This window comes from Ambystoma mexicanum, chromosome 3p, assembly GCF_040938575.1.
Source record: "Ambystoma mexicanum isolate Mex_15411 chromosome 3p, UKY_AmexF1_1, whole genome shotgun sequence".
NCBI lineage: Eukaryota > Metazoa > Chordata > Amphibia > Caudata > Ambystomatidae > Ambystoma > Ambystoma mexicanum.
This window is the reverse complement of record NC_090925.1, coordinates 695,184,955-695,206,205: the sequence shown is the minus strand read 5'-3', so window position 1 is coordinate 695,206,205 and position 21,251 is coordinate 695,184,955. Positions and strand designations below refer to the sequence as shown.

Genomic DNA, 21,251 nt, shown 5'->3' with positions numbered 1-21,251 from the left:
AGAGGGGGTAGGTAGGCTACTGTATAACTCCTCCTCCTCTAAGACATGGTCAGGCTCATCCTCCTCTATGATAGAATCAGGGATGTCCTGTGTAGGAATCTTATTAGGTTCCGGCTATTCCCTAGGTTTGTCCCTTTTATCTGTTCTGTCTGTGTTCATGCCTTTTTGAGAGGAATCCCTGGATTTATGTTTCTCCCTATGATCTGTGCTCTCAGAAGCTGACTTTTTAGAGCTAGAGACCGTAGTAGGGATCTTGGGGACATGTTTCTCCACTGGACGGGACAGTCCTGACTCCCTGCGCTTTTCCCCGGCTGTGTGTGGAGTTTCGACTTCGGGAATGGCTTGCACGGCGTCCTTTGACATCGGAAGGCCAGGAGAGGGAGTTTTATGCCCAGCGTCTTGACTTAGCGGGCTTGTCATGAGGCAGCTGCTCGGGGTGCCCAGAGGACCATGAATCCGAAGATTTGCCCTTAGACGTCGGCTCTTGGCGTGTGACATTCACATTGCTGCGAGGTATGTGCTTGGTGTGGGGGAGTGTGGTGCTTTTGCCGCCGGGTGTCATCCCCACAACAGGACCGCCGGCCTGTCTTCTAGGGTCGGGGGCTTGCACTGGGAAACGCAGAGGTTCCCAGTCACCCTCCGGCGTCGCTGGAAGCTCCTTCGACGTCCATGGTGGCCTCAGCCTGCATGGCGTGATGGGCCCAACGTTTCGTTCTTCTATCTTTAAGGGTCTTGGGTCGCAGCAGTTTACAGGCCCGACAATGAGCCTCGTCGTGGTTGCGATTGAAGCAAACGTTGCACACCCTGTGCTTGTCGACACACATGTACTTTTTATTGCAAGACGGGCAGAATTTAAATGGCGTACGTTCCATATTGGGGTGACCGAGGGAAGGGGTGGGAATATACATGTTATGACCACCCCCCACTCTCCCTACTGTAAGGCCTAGGCCCAGTGGGCCTTCCGAGGCCAGGTGGTTCCATCGAGATCTCTGTTCGACGGTCAGTCCTGTACTTTCTTGAAGTCTTTGCCGCGTCGAGGCATGGCGTCGATAAAGGACAGAAAGATAAACTAATATTAAATACTTTATAAGTCAATGGCGTAAGCCGAAAAAATGCACTTCGCTTATATGCGACCGCTCACGATGGCGGAAAAAACAATCTGAGGGACCTCGACGCAGGAGGGATCATGGGTACAGCGGACGTCACACTAGGGATAGCATTACTGGCACGCCCTGTTGACATCCCTTTTCAAATTTTGAAAAAAACTGTAATACTCTGCAGCTTCCACTAGATGTCGGCCTATGCATAGCATGTGATCTAAGCAGATTACACAATCAACAGAAATGCACTTTTGATGGCGGTCCTCGATGAAGACATTCTTCTGACCGCATCTGGAACAGGCCTTGAAGAGGCTCTTCTCGGCCTCCGACATGTCACGTGGACTAGGCCCAAAACTCAGTTTGCTGCCTCACACGATGTAGCGATCCGGCAGACGTGGGATCGAGACAGGCAATGCATCCCCGCTGCTGACAAGTCACAATGTTGACAGATATGAGGAATTTGGATGAAAAAACTATAAAAAATAGGCAAAATATAAGGAGCGAAACTCGATGACTCCCAACACGAAAACGTGCAGTGAAAATCTGAAGCTGGCCACCAGGGGTGGAGCTAAGGAGGGCCAATGTTATTGGCTGGGGCAGTATGGCCCAAAAGTGATAGCAATAGGCTATTAAAGGGACAGGCAGTTTTTTTTGCATAAAGCAATACTGCTTTATATTACAGAGGATAACAAACCTGACTGTGAATATTTATAAGCAGTGAATCCATATAAGACACCAATGCTGGAGAATGTAAACTTGTAATCTTTAGATCACTGCCTTAATGCTGCCAAAACTATACACTGTACTCCACCCCCAACATATTTTACTATTTTTACAGTAAAGATACCAACAATTGTCATTTTCTCTTACCCCCACCCCACCCCCCAAGCACTGGAAATGGTGATTCAGTCACACACGGTTAAGCCATTTTTCAACGGGTGTCTGAAAGGCAAACCCTGTCTTTAAAAACTGTTTATTATAAATCTAGACTACAGAGAGCCTTAGTCCTAACGGTCAATAAGGATTGACTTCATTAAGTAGGATGAGATGGATTCCTACCTGACAAACATTCTCCTTCATTGCTGCTCCTCCTCCTTTCTCAGGGTTCATTTTCCTTGAGGAAGGCGTTCCATTGTCTTGCTCTGCCCCATCTTCAGTGGGTTCTTTGGGGCTTGTGGAATTCTCACAGATCGATATATCACCCTTTAACATAAAACAAATGCTTGTATTTAGAATATTGTCATTTGAGAGGGTCTCCACAATCGTCATCCATACCAAACATATTGATTTTTTCAATAAATATTTAGGGTCTCCGACAGATAAAAAGTAAAATCTTGCCAAGACTTGCAACAAGAATAGATTATAGAGCAAAAATGAAGTCAAAGCTGCCATATGGATGTCAAATTCTTCTTTCAATTGGACAACATCTTTAGAATTTCTAGGTAATCCCACAGTATATGGTTAGTCTGTGAGAATGTCCCTTATTAGCCATCTTTTGCATTTTATTTTAATGCTGTACAATGATCAATCTTTAGGAATGATCGCTGCAAAGTGAGTTTTGTTAAGTGTGAGTGAGTTTTGTTAGAAGTGAGTAAGTACAGCCCAGTTGGACCCTATGTGATGGAACAAAGTGCCGCTGTGGCAGAAAGATGGTGTGCAAGGTTGTTCTTCACAGAGGGCTACTGGCATCCCGGCGCTGAACTTGACGTTGTACCCTTACAAAACTGGTTCTGAAAACTTATATGGATCATTCTTATTTTGTTTGCATGTATAACGTAACTGAAGTGAAATGAAAATATACATCTTTCCACATTTCTGCCCTATAAGGATTGCATGAGCTATTCTCGGCAATAAAATAATCCTGCACGGTGTTTAAGTTGTTAATATGAGTGAAACAATTCCTTTAGGAGACGACAGGCTGATATGCGGGACACCAGACATTGATGCCTGTGTATTCATGACATACACTAGACATCCAACCTACAAAAATTAACGAGCTACAGACTGCCTCTAGCTGGCGTTCATAATTCCTGTCAAGGCCCTAATATAGTAAATACCGAATTGTACCCCTTAAAAGGGACTTCTTTTTTCCCTTTAAGGGCACCATTATTAACAGATAACATGCAATATCTCACTTCTCTGGCCTTGGCATGCTGAGTCAGCAATTATCACACTTTCAACAGATCCTGGTATGTGTGGTGGCAGTCACAATCTGTGCAAGTACTCCATAGGAGCAGAAAAACAAGAAAAAAGACCAATCCATGCTATAGATTTATGAAATAGGAGAGTTCACTCTCCATTAGCCCAACCCCTAGAATGCCTGTTCTGGTCTCAAGTACACATCATACTGGGATTGTAGAATCCATCCTAACTTAACATTCTCCCTAACCATCTTCTGAAACCCCATTTTACAAAATTACCTCTTTGGAAACCATAGCCCCTAGTCGAGTTCTGTATCTGAGAGCCCCCCTCCCAACCCGTCTTGCAAGTTAACATTTGAGAAATTAAAGGCAAGGCCTAGTATTGCAACACCCACCACTGTGGTCTTAGTTCCATCTCAGACCCTCCAGGCACACCTGCATACTAGTCTCAGCCACCACCCCTCTACAACCTTAATCCATATTCTACTTTCAGTCTCTTGGACACTTCCTGCATGAAGTCATCCTTAAGGAAAAGTAACTAGCTTTGCACAGGCAAAACGTTTATGATAACACCTGGTCGATCGTTGGCCTACCTTGTTAAAACGAAGACTAATGAAATGTTGAAGTGTAAATCATTTTTCCGAGTTGGTGAGGTTGATGTGAGGCACCATGATCATTGCACAAGGGGATTTTGTGGTTAGGGGTGGTGTGGCGGTGCATTTTACACCACCATTTTTTGGAAAAATTGGTTAAAAGACTATTTGATTTCCAGGCAGTAATGTAAGCATAGAAAATCACATGAAATGTTCTAAGGCCTCAGATGACTGCCCAGCAAAACTACACAGGAAACCTTTGCCCATAAATGAGTTGTCCATCCGATCAATCACTAGATGTACATTTTGTTAAGATAATAGGACTTCTAGCAAGCACCGCTGCCACTTGCATGGTCTTCAGGTGCTCCATCGGATCCAAAAGAAACAGTTGCACAACATACATTACTCAAGCAAAGCCAGGTGGCATACTCTGAAGCCTGTACAGCTGTTACCCATGCTGTACCAGCGTTCTGAAGAATTCTCCCTCACAAGAGAGGTACAGCTCCAGAAGGTGCATTGTAATTTTATATATTGACATACAAAGTCTTCAACAGCTCCGACTGTTGAATCTACCACAAGTGCCTAATGACTTCTTGTGCACTGTCATCAGGAAGCAGAGGAGGCTGCTTGCAGAGGACAGAACATGCAACCAATGGCCTTTCATCTTCCGACTTTGCGTCCCCATGCACACTCAGCCTGCAGGCAAGTACTGACACCTTTTTTCTGTCTGCCTATGACATGCCTGTCCTGTGTTGCGACAATCTCCTATTTTTCTCCCCTTCTTGTCACCAGTCTCCCGCAATCTTTCCTCTCTTTCTCTAACCTCCTTCTCCCAATTCCTTCCTGTAATACCAACCACCAAACATGGCCTTCTGCAAACACCTGCCCTTTCACCACCAGTGAATCCTTTCCTTGGGCCTGGCTTTAGGAAAAAGGATGCACCTCTGTGGGTAGTTTAATCTTGGTTTGTGATTGGGCTGCTCGTGTTTGAGTGCGGGAGCTTTGGGCAATAATTTATTCATGGACCAAGGCTCTAAAAGGCGAGTCCGCCATCTTGGAATTCCAATTTCCTGATAGGTATGCCCGCTCTGTCCCAGTCCATCTTGGTGAGCGTTTGTGGGCATGGTGCTTTTGTTTCAGTAGCAGCGTGTCTCAGTTTGGTGTGCATACAATCAGGCAGCAATACAATCACAAGATCCACAGTGCATAGTCTATTTATTACAATCCTAATTTAAAGGGTCAGTAGCATTTTGATTGTGCATGTGCCTGCCCAGGGGTAAGGACTAAGAGGGGACGACGAGGGGATCCCACGGATACCACAACTGGGGTGGTCATCCTCTAGAGCGGGAGACAGCTGGCCCACTTGGATGTCCAACTAAAATGTCCCAAATTAAAGCAGTGGACTATGGCACATGGGCATGTATGGGCACAAGGATGCTAGACTTTCACCCCATACCACCTCTGGGTAACAAGACATTTTGGCCTAAAGACCCTGGGAAGCCAGCTTTTCCAGGTCCAATTACACCTTTCCCCCCCTAGGCTTTAGGATTGGGTCAGGGACCTGACTTTAAAACATTTTACTTGAAACCTGTAATATGAAATTTGCATAAAACACCATATGTGAAGATGCTCTTCAACTTGCATGTATTCTTACAGCTTTCCCCAAAATAGCAGCCAAGCATAAGCTTACTAAATGGAATTCTGTAGGTTCTACGGTCAGGCAAGACAAGGCACTTGTCATGTAGACTTGCAAATGCCGATCTGTTTCTCTGAAAACCCTAGGCAAAATGGATGAGACTCAGCCATAGATAGAAAAGTAAAATAATATGTAAAAAGGACATTGAAACAAAATGTCCAGATAATTTGTTCTGTATTTTTAATCGTATAATGAAATTAAATGTGCAGAGGGAGAAAAAAGAAAAATGCGAATATAACAATTGTTCTGAGCATATAGTGACCGGTACATCTTTTTATAAGCCTTTACATATCTGAGTAATAAACAAACTAGCTACTGCCAATTGAAAAAAAAAGTACAGCGCTGCGGATAAAAACAGTGGTAATGATCTGGTAATTCCATTACTACCATACTACAAGTTTGGTGGTATGCTGGAGGATTTACCTTCAGCAAAAAAGTGGCAGTAAATCCACCACCTGAATACCAAAAATTAGCAAAATTGGCCGAATTACTGAAAGCAGTAAATCTGTCGAAATCCCCATGAAGTCCTATCTACTCAAAATGTGGAATAACACCATGCTACCACCACTGGTAATACTGCAGTAAATTCACGGGATCAGGTGGTAACAGTAATCTAGTTTGGTGGTAATTTGGCCAAATTACCATGAAATTTGCAATTAAGCCCTAGGTTTTGAAGACCTCCTTCCCTTGATAGGGTGAACTGTGATTATCTAAATACATAGAATGCACTGCTGCTGGAGACCTGGCTGATACTGCACTTAACAGGATTTATAATAACAAATCATTTTGAAATACATTTAATTGAAATTAATAATCAACATTTCCATTCATAAAACATTATACACATTGTTGATAAAGAGGCTCTAAACACTTTTTCAATACCTTTCATCAATAACAAAGCAATTCAATACCTTATAAAAAAACCCAGCTAACCCAATACTAAAACCTCACTTTTCCGCAAACACTTTTCATACAGAAACTCAGACGACCCCATCTCTACACAGCAATCCACACCTACTTCACCACACTGAAACATACAAACACATAACCCTGCACAACAGCACATGGGAATCGCTCAGACACGAAAATCGCACCTAAACTCAGTGAACGGTGCAAACCGAACTGAAGCTGCCAACAGAACATCATATTTCACTTTCCTAACCTCACTGCACCCTACTAACTGCTCCCACTCCCTTCCTGCTTCACACCGTCCTTTTCAGATCCGCCAAAGCGCCAGGAGACCACTCTGGTGGTGATTGTGTACAGTACAAATGAACTTTAACATTAACATAACATAAATAACTAGCATATACAATTCAACACCTTGACACTGGGATAAAATGATCTAAAATCGTTGCCCTGTAAATAAAATAGCATTTTTTTCATCCTTCTTTCAAGTGCCTCAGAGTGAATTTCCTACCTTTAATGCACATATTTCTCATTTTCCATCGGTGAAAAAGGCAGAATAATAGTTTTTCTTGATTTAGAGATTGAACATCTACAGACCCACAGAGGAACAGATAATCTGGTAAACCTTAACCATTCTATCTTCAGTGGGAGGGCTCCCAAACTAAAATGGTAAACACAATCCTGTGCCTGCTCTTGGTGATCCAAAGTAAGTAATCCACATTGCCCAACAAAGGTGAAAGCAGAAATCTAATTCCACTGTTACTCACAGTGTTAACTTGTAACTTGTTTGTGGTAGGAGCTCCCTAATTTCATTTTGCAGCAAAGCTTTTCAGCTAAATGCCATGAATGAATAGAAAACGTAACAATAGGTTAAATATGATCTCCTTGAGAATATGGAATTTGCGAGTCACTTAAGAGACGAACAAGTTACATTGTTTCGACTGGATGTTCCTCACACGTATTCCTCATCTTTGACATGTAACGTCCCGTTTCAGCTGCTTCGGAAAAACTATTTTGGCAGAGGGCGCTGGGCGTCAAGCCTATGTCCCTCGAAGGCCTCCATCGAGGGTATATAAAGCTTGCACAGCACCCGTTGGCCTCAGTTCTGTTTTTACCCTCCTCTTGCAGCTGAGATGCCCATAAATACAGGCACGACAGTACTCAGCCTTGGTGGAACGTAAGCTGTAATAACATGGGAAATTCTACAGAAGGGTAGGTTGGGAGGGCGATGAGCAATAAATGGGAGAAACATCCAGTTGAAAGAACGTTACCAGGAGTAAGTAACTTGTTCTTCGAATGGATTGTGACCTCCCATTTATTCTCAACTTTGTCAGACTCCCAAAGCAGTTTTATGATTGGATGAGGGTTTAGAATTAGAATCTAAACATTTTCAAGGGAAGAACAAAGTACTGCTTTGCCAAATGTACCATCCTGAACATGGGAAGCGACCAGACACTGGTCGCTTCCCATGAATAGACACTTCCCATGAATAGAGTCTCCAATTTTGGAATATACGGAAGGGGCTCGATTTTTATCTGTAAAACGGAATGGGACCCAGTGAGGGGATCGTGATCATTGGATCAAATAGGCCCGATGAGGACCTAGAGCGACTCGTATCAAGGCCTGAAGAAGGTGCGGGGTTTAGGACCCCCGCAATGTTAGTCTCGAGTGTACAGAGGGCAGGGAGCAATAGGCGGAACGCCAGAGCTACCATAGGTACCCAGGCCCTCCTCGGGTGCAATGTTAAACGGTTTTTGGTTGGGGAAAGTTGGGGAGTTCATAGGGAAAGGGGGGGGAAGGGGATTATCCGGAAGAGGATGGGGGACAATGCTCCCGAACTATTAGGACAGCTCACAGGGACCGGCTGACATGGGGAAGATAAGATTTCTGACTCTGAATGTTAGGAGCCTGAATTCACCCGTGAAAAGGAAAAAGGTAGAGAATATGCTCAGGAAGGAAAAGGCTGACGTGATCCTGCTCCAGGAAACACACAGAGTGCAGGATAGGGGGAAGATCCATCTCAGAGGGTACAATGTACTGGCGCAATCGAACGCAAATGAGAGATGAGCAGGGGTGATGATTGCGACAAAAGGGGGAATGGAGTCATATCTGATTGACAAGCAGACGGACAAAGAGGGAAGATACGCGTTTGCCAATATTAAAACACACAATGCCACGCTAACTCTGGCATCAATATAGGCACCAAACACCTGCCAAGACGGCTTCCTACGGGATACAATGGGAAAGCTGGAGGGGTATGCAAAAGGAGAACTACTAATAGGGGGGGGTTTTAATATGGCCTGACATCCTTTGATAGACAGGCGTACGGGGGGAGCCCACTACCATGGCGCCCCCTCTGAACGCCTCAAAAAAAATCATGGACGGTATGGCGCTCTGTGATGCATGGAGGGAACAAAAAGGCCAAAACAATGGATTTACGTACTACTCACACGTACACAATACGATGTCAAGAATTGACTATTTTTGGGTGTCGGTGGGGATCTTGGGTAAGATACGAGGGATAGAGCTGGGTCCCATATCACTATCAGATCACGCACCACTATGGCTGGAGCTAACAACCCCAGGGACAGGGGGAGGCCTTTGGCGATGGAAGCTGCCGCAAAACCCAATATTAGACCCAGTGATGGGAGAGACCTTAAGGGATAAAATTACAGAATTCTTTGAACACAATGACACAGGGGATGTCCCCCTGGGCACACTGTGGGAAGCGTTCAAGGCGGTCATCAGGGGTCATATCATTGCCCTGAAAGCTACAAGGGACAAACAAAGGCTTCAATGGGAACGTGTCATGATGCCTACCCCCGGGCATTCGGATCAAGCCCATCAGCCCCGGGAGCAGGCATCCAGACATTTACAAAAACCCCAGCAGCCCCAGCTAGGGGCTGTCTGGGTTCGGTTTTGGCGCCGTAGGCACCAGGCTGATAATATAAATCAGTCCTGGCGCCATATGCGCCAGGCTCATAGACATTACTTACCTCATGCAGACCATGCTGCAAATAAATCCAAGCCAACATGAGACCTGGATGGGACTATTTTACTACAGGGACTATTTTTTACTCGGGTGTGGTCCTGGGGAACTTCTTTCCTGGGACTTCTTTGGAGGCTATTTAAACCACACCCAAACAGCAGCACATGCTTCGTGTTATTCTGCATCCAGCAGCATGACTCTCACGGTGCCTGCAGCCAGCATCCAGTCTTCTGCCACACCCGCGTGCCTACAGCCAGCATCCAGTCTTCTGCCACGCCCGCCTCGAATCCGGAGCTCCTAGGATAAAGAGGAAGAAAAGGACAAGGTTAGAAAACAAACTGATTTCAAATTCCTCACCTGATTCCGGATCCATTTCATCTCCCGACCTGGAAAGTACATCAGTCCTGCATGCGTCGCTTCGCCAGCTCCAGCACGGCGCCATACTCACCAGTTCTCACAGCATCTTTCGATCCGGCACTGTCTCCATCATTTCTTCGCCGTACTCCGGCACCTAGGGGCACAAGAATAACAAGGTGAGCCAAGGGAATCAACAAATACCTCTTACCACCATAGACTTACCCGATTTACCACCGGCGGTATTATTCTCCATATCTTCATATGCCACATCTGTAAAGAGGGAGAAAAACAACACGTTAACGCATGCAATAGTTACCGGACAGTGTTGGGTAACACAGACTCTTACCTGAACGCCAGCAGCAGCTACGAGACCTTCTCACAAACTCAGTTGCAATTTAAGGAAGGAAGGGGACAAGAGTGAACATCGGGCACATTGAACTCTTTGAACTTGATACTTGCCAATCCCGCCTGGGACTTCAGAGTCAATGCTTACCGGAACTCTCCTAACGCCTTCAAACCAGTGAAGTAACTGGTATCTACGCACCCCTGCAAGACACGCAGGATGGAGAGCTCATCTTTTACAAACATAAGATGAGGTAACTAAGGGGATATCGGAGGTGATTAGTGGGGGAGAGCGAGAACAGTTGGGAGGCCATCACTAAAACCCACAGGTGGCTAATCCCTGTCTCCACTTGCAGGAAAATACTTCTTCGGGTCCAGCAGACAAGACTAGGCGGGCCAGTCCAGACAGTCATCTCTGCACTACGCATCACGTTGACGGAGACCGTAGCTGTCCGGGTCCGATCGACACCCCTGTGGGGTCCTGGTGAGCGTAACGGAACGAGAGTTGGAGAAGAAATTGTTGGAAATCCGTAATGAACTTGTGACTACCCCCTCCAGACAGCTAAGAAGGGCACTGAAACACACGCAGGGCCAACTCGAACTTCTTTGCAACAAAAAAGTAGAAAGATCCCGGTTATACCTTAAGCAGAGATATTATATTAAAGCCAACAAGGCAGATCGATATTTAGCGAGGCAACTCTCCGCGAAGCAAAAGACTGACCATCAGGAACATCAAAAACACACAAGGGGACACATTAACGCATACCAAAGATATAGGTGACACATTTAGGGAGGGCATTCTAGCAGAAACTTTACGCAACAGAGCATCCGCAAGAGGCCGATCAGGAAAGCTTCCTGGAATCAATCCCCATTCCAAAAATATCGGAAGAAGCCAAAAAGGCACTAGATGCCAGATAGCGGAGCACGAAGTAAAGAAGGCTATAAAAGACCTCCCGCTCAACAAAGCACCAGGCCCGGATGGTTTCACAGCCTCATTCTACAAAAAATATGAAGACATCCATACCCCAATCCTTACCAGACTGCTAAACTCTTTCAAAGATAGTGGAAATGTGACCCCATCCATGAACGAGGCGAAGGTATTAGTATTTCATAAACAGGGGAAAGACCCATCCCTCCCAGGCTCATACAGACCTATAGCCCTAATAAATCTAGACTCAAATCTATACAAGAATTTTGGCAGCCAGACTCTCTCCGCTTCTTCCCTCCCTAATTAGCCCAGATCAATCAGGATACATCCCGGGGAGGCAGACCCATTATAACCTAAGGAGGCTAATACACCTGATAGAAAAAATAAACTTCTCCCACACCCCAGCAATGCTATTATCACTGGATGCCGAAAAGGCTTTTGACCGGGTGGAATGGTCTATCCTTTTTAAAACCTTGGAATACATGGGGTTTGGGAAACAATATATAGACATGGTGGTCAAGGCCAATTATACCTCCCCTATGATCAGGATAGCGGTTAACGGGGAAATCACGGAAAGGGTAGAGATCACTAGGGGAACGAAACAGGGCTGCCCGCTCTCTCCACTACTTTATGCACTATTTCTGGAACCACTACTAATCAAGATTAGGGAAACAAACCAAATTAGGGGTATTGCGATGGCGGGCAGACAACACAAGGTGATAGCCTATGCAGATGATATGCTCCTGGCACTTGAGGATCCCGCACACACCTTGCCCTGTGCAATAAAACTGCTAGAATCATTTGGGGCCATCTCGGGGCTAGAAATTAATGAGAATAAATCGGAAATCCTACATTTAGCTGAGAACAGAGACACACTAGACAGGGTGGCGGGACAAGCGGGCCTAAAAATAGCGGAGGACGGCATTAAATATCTGGGTATAACAATTACACATAAAATAGAAGCCCTGTACAAAAGGAACTACCCCCCTCTACTAACCAAACTGAAAAAAGACCTGGAACGGTGGTCCCCGCTAAATATCTCATGGTGGGGAAGAATCCTGTCAGTGAAAATGAACACTCTCCCAAAACTACTGTATTATTTCCAGGTCCTCCCGATAATAATCCCGACCTCCTTCTTCAAATCACTGGGAAAAGCAATCTCCATATTCATTTGGAAAGGGAAACCCCCAAGACTTTCCAGTTCAGTCCTCACATCTCACATCAGAGAGGGGGGATTAGCACTCCTGCACTTTAGAAACTACTATCATGCGGCGCAACTAAGGATCCTGAAAGAATGGCTGGGAGACTATCAGCGAACGACCTGGGTATAACAGGATAGGCACATGGAGACACATTTGGTGGGATTGCCAAGGAGTCAAAGGCTTTTGGACAGAAGTGATCGCGGAAATTTAATTTTTTTCCCAGAAGCGGACTAATTTGAGGCCAAAGTCAGGCTCTGCGGATTGAAAGGGCAACTTCCAAGAAAGTATACTAAGGCACAATGGAGAAGCCTTATGGGCCTGGTTATCGCGGCATGGGCCACGATAGCGCAGAGCTGGAAGAAAAAAGAGCCACCGCTACCATTCACATGGTTACAAAAAGGTTGGTCACACTTGACCATGGAGAAGATCACGCATAATCTACAAGGAACCATGGGCTCCTTCATGAAGGAATGGGGGGGTGTGGTAGAATACCTACAAGCAGATTATATGGAACAATGGTGCCCACATAACAGAGTTACAGACATTTTCACCTCTTAGTCGATCAAGAGAACAAATAAACACAGAGAACTCTTCCGGGTGGCGGTAGGTGGGGGGGTGGGTGGGGAGTTGGGGGAAACTGTTGGATTGATGGCTCTTGAATATTTAAATGTAGAGAATTTGTATGTTTAGATTTTAGAATTTATCATCTAATCTGCCCTGTCCTGAGGAAGACGATTGTCTCTCACCGTAGCAGCAGAGAGAAAGCTTGACAGACAGCTTAGACACTGTTATTTTATCGTCGAAACTACCTACGTTAGAAACCAGTACAGCCCACGATATGGTTGGGATCTGTACTAGGTACTGGTTGTTGACTACTTTGGTCAGATTGGAGACAAGCACAGGTTTTGCTGTAGTATATATTGATGCTACCCCGCTTGTCTGTTTTCAATAACGAATTGGTGGGCTTGATTAAGGTACAACCTTTTCTATCCCGCAGAAAATATTGATTATTTTGATCTGCGTGGTTATGTTGCCTTGTACACCTCCTTAAGCCTCACTAATTAATTTTTGCATTTAATTTTTGCATATATATTTTTTCTTTTTCCCCTTGCCTGGTTGTATTCTGGTTACAAAATATCCCTTTGGTTGAATACAGATTGGGCACCAACTGAGGTTTTTTGCTGTCTACGGATGTTATGTACTCTTAAATTATGTTATGCACAATGCACTTATGCTTACATCCTAGGATGACTATTAAAATAATATGCACTTTAACTGGATATGTTCAGCATTAATTATGTGTTTTTATGCTGTTTTTATCATGTGTATGGTAATTGAATATGTGTTTATTAAAGATTGATTGAATACCTTTCTATGTTCCTTGACCTGGTCTATCCCCATATTTAGCTCCTTCACAGTGGGCAGTATATTCCACTGATCGATTCTATGGTTTTGTTTGCAATAACCCTCTTTCCCCCTTGGTGGGCGTGTTTTGGATTTCATTTTATTCTCATATGTAACCACTTGGAAAAACAATAAAAATAAGTTAAAAAATAAAAGTAAAAAAATAATCTCAAGAGATCTGCAAATACAAACAGAGAACTCACCCTACAAAACAAGGGAAAAAGAACAAATGAGAGAATAGTGTGCGTCACCACTTATAACCCCATCAGTAATGAGATCAAAAAGATCAACCACCACAACTTTGACTTAGTGAAAAAAAAACAGGTACTTTGTCCAAAAAACAATGTTTGCCTTCAAACGCAGCTGCAACCTATGGCAAAAACTGGTCCACACATATCGTGAGAAACAAAAGAACTCACTGTCTTGAACCAGTGGGGACTAACCCGGATCATCGGACACTATAAGTGTGGCAATTGCAGTGTGTCTCCCCTGACTGAAACCAAACACACTTTCCAATATGGGCCCAGGACATGGACAATGAAAAGTCACACTAATTGTCGAAAGAAAAATGCTATCTATGTCGTATCATGCCCATGTCACCTACTATATGTGGGCAAAACAACCAAAGGTCAGGGTGAGAATTGGCGAGCACAGGTCCTGTATCAGGAACCGGACACCGTACACACCTTTGGTGGACCATTTTAATAAAAAGAATAAAAAGAACCACAAAGACACTGACATGAAATGGTTTGTATTACAAACCTTACACACACAAACCAGAGGCGGAGACATTGCAAGTGCCTTGCACCGTCTAGAACAAAAATGGATTTATTCTTTTGACACAATAAAACACGGTTTGAACATTTTGATTGAATGGAATCTACTAAATAGCAAATAAAGTAACAGACCCGGCAGTCACCCGGCATGATACGTCCCGCCTCCGAGAGCTAAAGGAGATATATTCAGAACATAGTAAGCACGGAGTCCAAATGAGTTTCTCTACCCGGACTACACTGCCCACAATCCCATGTCCACAGCTGACATGTATCGGCAAGCCACTGCAGTACAACATAAGGTAAGTAACCACCAATACATTTAGAGCACATGGTACATAATGGGATACCAAGTAAAACGTACCGCGAAGAATTAATAGAAATAAATGCAATAGGTACAGTTAATTGTAAGAGGACTCCATTTCCCATAACTCTTATGGAACACGTGACACGGACCGGCATCCAATCCGGACACATGTTCACGTTGCCCAGCAACACAGCCAGAAAAAGAAGACACAGGCCAAACGCTCGGAACTCTGCAGCCGGCGCAAGCAAACAATTGCTGATCACACGTTTGTCGGGAGGTAAGGAACACTAACACTGCCTTCCTAGGACACTATAGATTTGCTTATGCCGCTCGAGTAGCACCGCGACTGACACTGCCCTCCAATTCTTTCAGCTCGACAACGTGTCTTCATGCGCTTGTCCACCAGCAGCAACTGAGACAATCAGGTAGCTATTTTAAGTAAGCGATTTTTCTTTTCTTTTCACCGCATTTAGCAATCTTTGGGGACAGACCACACAGAAGGTGATGTTCCCCCCCCCCCCCCCCTTTTTGTTTTTTTCCTCTTCTGCAGGCGCCTGAACCACTAATCTAGATAATCGGGCTGCTTCTTTCTGGCCACGCAATTTACCGTGTAGGTCACACAAGAATAACAAGAGATATCGTGAGTACCAGCAATTAATGGCAGCATATGAGGACATTTTAAAATGCTAGACACCACATTGAGGCTTATGTCCTTAAACTATATTACAGGACATCAAACATGACATGAGGCGCCACAAGTGGGAGCACACATGCCAGGATTGATTCCAACCAACCGTTCCCCGGCCCCTGGTAATCCAGAGGAGGTGAATCAGTGCCATACAACTTAACAACAGTTGTTCTCTTTTACCATGAAAAGGTTTTTTTAAACAAACACAGACAATATAGTCTTTTCATATTTTTATTTTCCTAGAACTGAGGCTTAGCCATACCCACCCCCCACACTTTTTGTGTTATGAAGAGGCAATGCGGAACTGGCGATTGCACTCCATCCTGAAGAAGGTTGACCTAAATCACCGGATAAGGGGACCTCCACCCTTGCTGAGAGAACTCAACAGAAACATACGTCGACAACAGTTTTCTAACCCCTGACCACAGACAGAGGGTCACATTGTAAAATAACAGAGTGCTAACCTGACATTTGTTTGATCTATCTTTGTGATATCAATGACATATCACCAGTTTGTCCCAATACATGTGAACATGATGAATGCATGCAAACTTTATGAATGCATGGTACATGGAGTGATGTGGTTTTTTGGTATATTGAGCCGAATTTGTTAATTTTCTTGCATAACTGTGACTGTATTTGTACAAATAAATATGATGCTACTATGATTTAAACAATAGTTACCTGTCATCTCTGGTATAGTTGGGCCACCCTTCTCCTATTGTGCTTAACTGCCTGGAGGGCCATAGATGATAATCAAGCTTCCCTTATTTTTCATATACTGTACCCTTGCAATGCAACCTGGTTTTCCCTATGTTTTGCTTATGTTTTTGTTTGATTTGTTCACCTTGGTTCGATTTGTAAACCAATAAACAGATTTGTCATTTTTAAAAAACTGTTCTACGCAGATACGACTACATCACCCTACCCCCATCGACCTTCACTGGCTCTGACTGCATGCACAAATCACCTTTAAGTCTTGCTGCATCATCTATAAGGTAGTCACCCTCAAATCACCCTGCTACGTCGCGGAGAAACTCAGCATCTCCGGCAGACAGCGCACCCCCAGAGGCCAGGACACATGCAGACTTGAAATCCGCTGCTGGAAAAAGGAAAGGAACAGAAAACAAGCCTTCTCTGCCTATGCCCCAAGACTATGGAACCTACTCCCTGTCAGCACCAGACTCACGCTCCTACCATTCAGAAAAGAACTCAAAAATGCACCTCTTTAAGGAGTCTCTCCCTCTCAACATCTATTCCATCAAGTCACCCCCTGCCCCACCAGACTTGCTAGACTCAGTTCACCCCTCTCCTCCCCGCCACCCTGTACAGTTCTACCCCTCCCCTGTGCCCTTCTGTATCCTACCCTCCTCTGTATATCTGTTCGGTCAGCTCTAAAAAGCGCTCCGTTATTCATCTGTACTGTTGTATACCCTCTGTAAAGCGTTCTGTTGCATCTCAATGCTAGGTCTGTGCTCAATAAATATGATAATAGATAAATTGGTCTAGATTTTAGATAAACGATGGCTTATTCCATTCCATCGCTTTTTGAATGTTTGTTCCAAAAGCTGTTCTAAAGGATAGGAAAATAATTGTACTTACCTGCAATATTGCTGACAAGTCTTCTGGAACACTTATTACCACCACAAGAACCTTTCCTACCTTTGTCCACTCTCCTGGGAAGAAGCTTTTGTGACTTCGGGCATAAGGCCCCATTCAACATAGGAATTGGACTTCTAAAGTGAAGGCATTATTCTTGTGAACTGGTTTTCCTTACTGCACCAGTACTTACCTTCATTTAGTTGTTTACGTGAATTGTATGCATTTCTACAAACCTAAGGTGTCTCTAAATATGTTTGATAACAGAGTGTGATAATAGTACCTGCTTGATTCAATTTCTAGTGTGTTTTAGGCGGCTAATAAATAGAGTATTTTTGTACTTACCTATCTAAGTGGAATTATTGTGTGCTTCACTGTGTGGACTCATTGTGGACCCCTGGCCACACTCACTCACTCATTCCTGAATACTAAGCTTTGACCACTCTCCACGCTTAGCTGGATTACGTTTGGCTAACTTCAGAGTTCCCCTGTTCACCATAACTAGGGTGGCTGCGTGAAATCTGTCCACCAGGCCAGATTTTACAGTGGTGAGGATAACATCTTGGGTACCCCAGTGTTGTCCACTAATGTAGTATCCTAATTCTACTTACACAGAACACTTATTTGTACCTAGTAGTAATGCAACAGTTGACGTCTATTTTTTTATGAATATGGAAACCTTCAATATGCCTTCTCTTGCTGCTCCGAAAGTAGGTAAACAAAATTGTGTGTGGATAGAGGATTGCCATCCTCTGGATACAAATATGATTTGCTACATAGAATGTTTGATTATTGTTAGGTAAGAATTGGTGCAGTCACACTCTGAGACTACACAACACTTAGCTCCTTGGTATTAGGTGATGCGCCTTTTGGTATAGATCTGTACTACATAAGTTTGTAGTGTGACTGGGCAGCCAGGCCTATCTCAAGAGGGGTAAACGTGAGCTGTAGAGCTGTATAAATGAAATTCGTAAATACAAGTAGCCAAGTAACACTTACACTCAAGGTTTCAGTTATAAATAGTTATTTAATTAACATCAATTTTTAAATAAGCGTTCTTTAAAAAGGCAATTTGTTTTAACAATGTAAATCTATTTTAAAATTACTTTTCAGAATCAAAACAAGTTAGTGGATACTCTTTGGATATGCTTCTTCCACAATTCCTACACCCCGTGTTGACTGCAATCACAAGGACAGTAATGGCATTTATATATCTCCCTAGTATACTTTGTAGATTGCTGAGGCTGTAGAAAAGAAAGGTTAGGAAAGAAAAAAGGTTTGACAGTTTCTCAGTATATTTGAGGACAACTAGATCTTACAATTAAATCTAGATAAGCATTTCCCAGCAGTAACAGCATACAACAAGCTACCGCCTATTAGGGGCAAACAGTATCAAAGTCAACGGACGGGAAGGGTCTTCATGGAGCCAGGGCAGCCAACGCCATTTGGGACACAGTCTATGGATCTGAGGTACTTCTTAAATCAAAGTTGTGCACAAAGTTAGAGAGTTGGTTAGAAAAATCACTTGTAGGGTCACAAGCTGTTAAGCCTGTGAAAAGCAGAGTTGGAATCAACTCGAAAAGGTAAGCCTATGCAATTCCCAACTGAGAAGAGTGCAGCTAAATGCAAGGAGGTAAAGTACCCCAACCCTAAACAGTACCTCTGGTTTGAAGAAGAGTGTTCTAGCTGGATTCTGTCTTGCTACAGCGGTGTAGACCCTTGTTGCTGAGCTTCATTCGTGGGGACAAGAGGGAAGACGTCTGGAGGGCTCCTGAGGTGGCACATGGGAGGTTGTCAGCAGCTACAGGCTCTTTTCAGTTCAGCGGCACCTCGCAGTTTCAGAGCTTAGTAAACAGCAACGATGCAGATCTAGGACACCGGTTGGACTCTCTTCGGTCACTCGGTCCAGCACTCTGGTGAGCGGACTCTGGATCTGGAGGTCCTGCGTCGGGGTGGTCCTTAGGAGTCTCCTGGAGCTTCAGGTCGGATTCGTTCCGCGGCAGACATTGCACTAGACTACGGACACTCGACCCCTGGCATTGGGCTCTCACAGCAATGATGAAGCATAGCCAGTCGGGGATGGTGGTCCAGTGGAGTTTGTCTTGTGGTTAGTAGGTCCCACTAACACAAGGAGAGAAGTTGTTCCGTCCGGAGCTTCTCTGTCGAGGTGAAAAAGGAGCACAGCAGCAGGGCTTCATCGGGCAATTCAAAGGTCCAGGAGGTTGCAGCAAGCTTCAGTCACGGTTTCTTCGTCTGGTGTTTCTCCCAGTGGTCGACTCCGCCTGTAGTTCCAAAACCATACCCTTTTAAGCAGATTTCTTCCATTCAAGCACAGCCTAGGCTGTCAATCACATAGCAGGGTGGCTGTCCTGAAAGGACAGCCAGCAAGCCTATCAGGACTAGTTGCATTCAGGCATTCCTAGAGACAAAGGACAGGAGTTTCGGGACCCTCCCTCACATCCTGTCCTTCCAGACACACTGGAGCCTGCCAAAGGCAAGACAAACAAAGGGTTCAATCTGTCATCGCACAGAGTAAACCCCAAGACAGACCTCGCAAACAGAAAATGGCGAAAAAAGAAGACTTTGGGCATTTTAACAAAATGGACATCCATGGGTGCTGTACTGCAGCTGAGGGTTCAATCTGCGGTAGAAAAGCACAATGGTAGGAAAAAGTAATCCACTGCCAACAGCCATTTAAAGTAGCGAGGGTAGCATAGAAATGTTACATGAGAGAGTAGGCCACAGCACTCTACATAAGATGGTGTGTGCTGGAACTACAAAGAGAAAACGCACAGGAAGAGGAGGAAGCCGAGTCTACAAATGTTTCCCCGACAACTTGTGAAGCTGAGGTCATGTGGGAGCTTAAGAGAGAGCAGCTCAGGCTCAGGCAGAAAGAGCTTGATTTTAACCTGGCTAAGCTAGAATTTGACAGGGTGGAGAAACAAAATGATGGGGTTCATCAGTTGCAGCTGGCCAGGGTGCAAGGGTCTCAGGGGCTCCCTCGAGAGTCTGGAAGTGGTTATGGGTCATCTTCTCATCCACGATTTCCTAAAGTTCTTTTAAACTTTATTTTGGGAACCACAAACAGACATTATAAAATTGACATAGGACACCCATGCATGATGAGCAAGATGGTATGATAGACTTGAGTTTAGATCATTGTGTAGTTGTATATATTTCCAATCCGGCACCACCCTTGTGAATCCATTACTCCTAACCCATTCTTTAGTCTGATTGATCAGCAACATCCAAATGTTTAGACTGTGACAGATATATCCTCAATGGGCTCCAGATGTGTACAGGTCAAGATCAACGTGGTTATATAGGGTTCTTTGAATAGACTAGGTCCCTTTGTCACTCTGTGCAAGTTGGGGCCAATCTTTACTTCCAGTGTCGTAAAATACACTTTTTGGCTACAATGCAGGCATGTTAAAAAATCTGCGGGTAACCTTAGATACTTTTCTAATATCGCTGAACACATTTTTAATAGGAGCCAACATAGGAGAAACATCAGCAATGTCATTTAACAACTTTGACCCCCCCCCGCCAAAATTAGGCAACAGACGGGCACTCCCAGAACATGTGAATTGAATTGGCAGGGGACACTCCACATTTTGGACATACATCACTAATCCCAGGAGAGAATTTATCAAGCTTAGTCGGGCTATAGTGCAGCTGATTTAGCACTTTAAATTGTATTACCAGAATCTGGTATTCATAGACACTTCCTTAGTTAAGAGGCAACATCTCTTCCATTGCACGTACGAAAACGTAATTCCCAGGTCCCACTCCCACCTCAAGCATGCCCCATTCTTAGAAACTTGACTAATTTTGAAACAGCTTCTAAAGCTTGGAGACCATACATCTGGCATCACCCCCAGAGACTATTGCTTCAATTTAATGAATGGGATTCTGGTTCCTGTGGGAACGATTGCCATATGTGACTAACAACTGACCTCATGCGATAGTACTGTAATATCTTTATGGAGTTGCCCCCAGTTTCGTTGTAAACTCCTCTAATGTCACATACCCCCCCTCAAGGAATAGGTCACCAAGCAGTAATTGCCCATCAGGATCCCATGATCTGCGCACTGCACCATCGCATGTAGGAGTAAGGCCTGGACAATTCCATAATGGGATACCACTATTAAAGGTAAACCCAGATGCTCTAGTCAGAACTCCTGTGGTGACTGTCGGGCCCTCTCTCAACTTCCCAGTAATGC

The 21,251-nt window shown here is 44.4% G+C and overlaps 1 protein-coding gene across 4 annotated transcripts in view; it reads right to left on the bottom strand.

Annotated features, from left to right (window-relative positions):
• NSD1 (nuclear receptor binding SET domain protein 1) overlaps window positions 1-21,251 on the bottom strand; it is a 1,891,114-nt gene that overhangs the window by 820,442 nt on the left and 1,049,421 nt on the right. For all 4 annotated transcript variants that reach the window (XM_069651497.1, XM_069651498.1, XM_069651496.1 and 1 more), the window contains exon 11: window positions 2,160-2,303. In XM_069651497.1, the coding sequence (XP_069507598.1) occupies window positions 2,160-2,303 (144 nt within the window). The remainder of the gene's footprint in view (window positions 1-2,159; window positions 2,304-21,251) is intronic.